This window comes from Penaeus chinensis, unplaced genomic scaffold (genome assembly GCF_019202785.1).
Source record: "Penaeus chinensis breed Huanghai No. 1 unplaced genomic scaffold, ASM1920278v2 CTG_674, whole genome shotgun sequence".
NCBI lineage: Eukaryota > Metazoa > Arthropoda > Malacostraca > Decapoda > Penaeidae > Penaeus > Penaeus chinensis.
This window is the reverse complement of record NW_025918516.1, coordinates 5,001-7,564: the sequence shown is the minus strand read 5'-3', so window position 1 is coordinate 7,564 and position 2,564 is coordinate 5,001. Positions and strand designations below refer to the sequence as shown.

The window sequence follows — 2,564 nt, the reverse complement described above, 5'->3', positions numbered from 1 at the left end:
ATTTTTTTTGGCTTCTGAGAATACGTAAGAATCTCAGAGCGAAAAGGGCAGATCTGTGCTCTCCCTGACAGCAGGCCGTGGCAGGCGGCGCTGCGCCTGCTCTGCCGGACAAGCCACGTGAAGTGTTTGTAAAGAAGAAAAGACAGATAGATGCACGAGGTAGTCCAGGTGTAGGAACATCACAGGTTGGGAGTCAACGCCGCAACGTTGCTCGGGAAGTAGTTTGCATGACGAGGCCTCAATCGACATGAAAACTTCGCCTGAAGTTGCGACTGCCACTCGGCGATCGGCATGAGGTTCCCAATATATTGCTATTGCACCGAAGTGAAATCGGTTTAGAATGTCAGCGGACGAAAGCAAATTGGAGTAAGGTTTGACCTCGAATGGCGTAGAGCGCCGTCCCTGCCTGCCGGCGGGCGGGTCGTCGGCGGTGCCACGAGCGGAGCCAGGGATTGAGAGGAAGGCCGCGTGCGGGGCGGACGGCAGAGGCCAGCCCGACCGCTCTGGCAGGGGAGGGAGTGAGGTGCGGGCGGGGCGGAGAGCGCTCGGCGGCGCAGTGTGTTGCCGCCTCGGACTCAGAAGCGCTTCGGTGAGCGCGGCTGTGATCTGCAGAGGAGAGAGGATGACGGGCAGGGGAGAAGGGTGGGTGGCGGGGAGGGAGGAGGGAGGAGGAGGCCCGAGGAGGAGGGGCCGCCCGTGGCCCAGTCAGCGCTGACCAGCCCTTCTGTTTGCAGTGGTGCGGCGTGGTGCGCCTGCGCGAGCCCCCCCCGCTGCGCCCCCCCGGCCCGGCCAAGAAGTTCCAGTGCGACTTCTGCGGCAAGAGTTTCCAGTGGCAGAGCAACCTGCAGCTGCACGTGCGCAGCCACACGGGCGAGAAGCCGTACCCGTGCCTGCGCTGCTCGTACCGCGCCACGCAGCGCTCCGACCTCACCAAGCACATGCGCATCCACACGGGCGAGAAGCCGTACGTGTGCCCGCACTGCCCCTACCGCGCCGCCTACACGTCGTCCCTCAAGGACCACATCCTGCTGCACCACCGGAGCGCCGAGCCGCTGCCGCCGCCGCCGCCGCCGCCGCCGCCCGCGCTGCCGCACTAGAGGGCGGACAGCGGCTGCAGGCGGCCCGCGGGGAGGGCGCGAGTATCCCTGGCGGCGCCGGCGGGGACGAAGGGCCTCGGCGCCGCCCTCCTCCCGCAGCCCAGCGGGGCCTCGATGTACTGTGGGAAAAGCTAAGTGCGTGAGTGCGTGCTAGTGTCCTTGTGGGGGGAGGGGGGGCGGGAGGGGGTACCTTTGCATGATGATGATGATGATGGTGATGATAATGGTGATGCTGCTGCTGCCCTGAGCTGCCTGCCTCCCTCCCAGTAACGCTGCATGCCGCCCTTCCCGCTCCTCCCTCCCGTGCTGCCTCTGTCGGGCTCTGACGTTGCTCTCTGTTGCAGGCCGTGGGGCGCGCCGTGGCGGCGTTGGGGGGGGGGCGCCTGGTGTGCCCGCTGTGCCCGCGCTCCTTCGCGTCGGCCGCCGAGCTGGGCCGCCACACCGCCGCCGCGCACCGCCTCGACAAGCTCTACTGGTGCCAGCAGTGCCACTACCGCTCCGACTCCAAGTCGAACCTGCTGCGCCACCTGCGCACACACACGGGCGAGAAGCGCCACGCCTGCCCCGTGTGCCCCTACCGCGCCGGCCAGCGCTCCGACCTGCGCCGCCACCTGCGCGTGCACGCCCTCCGCCGCGCCCACAACGCCCTGCAGTGCCGCCTCTGCGACTTCACAACTCCCACGCCCGTGGCCTTCGCGCTGCACATCCTGGAGGCACACTCCAAGGGCGGCGCCCACGACCCGCTGCAGGACGACGCCTAGGCGGGCGTGGGCCGTAGCAGGGGGGCAAAGGGGAGGTGAGGGCAGGAGGAGGGGGGTGAGGGAGGAGGAGCGCAGTGAGCGCCTCGTGCGCCGCGCTTCCCGGCGCCAGGAGGACCATGTCTGCATCTTTCACTTTGTTCCTTTCCCGAGTAGGATTGGCCATTCCGGGCAAGTGCGGCTCCTGATTGCCTGAAGCTTAGATTGTAGGCAACAAAAAGGAGACAGATCCTTGTGGCCGGAGAGAGGGCAGCGGCCGAGGCCTCTAGAGTAAGCAGTTTTGAAGATGAAATGTGTATTTCTTCTTTCTATTCGATTTGTGTATTCAAGTTACTATACTTAAGTTGTCCTTTCCTTTTTTACCCAGCATGCCTGAGACAAGCATACATATATAAATGTAAATATAAATACAAATACAAACCATATATATAGATACATAAATAACTTTCGCGTGCATCGCTCACGGCGAAGTGCACGCGAGTGCAAATCTGTAAGTAGTAGCGAAGTAACTGTTGATTTCTCCTAAGATAGAAAAGAAAGAAAGAGAAACCCCCCAGATATTTTCCAGATTTCCTTCCCTTCCTCCTTGGTTTTATTGTTGCTTTTGGTCAACAGAGCCTTTTTGTTCGTCTTTGTTCCGGATCGTGTGTTCTTGTTTCCTTGCGCCCCGTGTCTCGCGCAAGGAAAGGGAGCGGGGCGTGGCGTTCAG

General features: G+C 62.5%; 1 protein-coding gene across 1 annotated transcript; it reads left to right on the top strand.

The window, feature by feature from the left end:
* Positions 1 to 557: 557 nt before the first annotated feature.
* Positions 558 to 1,967, top strand: LOC125024842 (zinc finger protein 513-like; the record flags this gene model as incomplete). The annotated part of the gene is made up of 2 exons (XM_047612614.1): positions 558 to 1,236; positions 1,442 to 1,967. Coding segments are annotated over 2 exons (1,096 nt in total), but the record flags the coding sequence as incomplete, so codon positions are not given.
* Between the last annotated feature and the right edge of the window lie 597 nt (positions 1,968 to 2,564).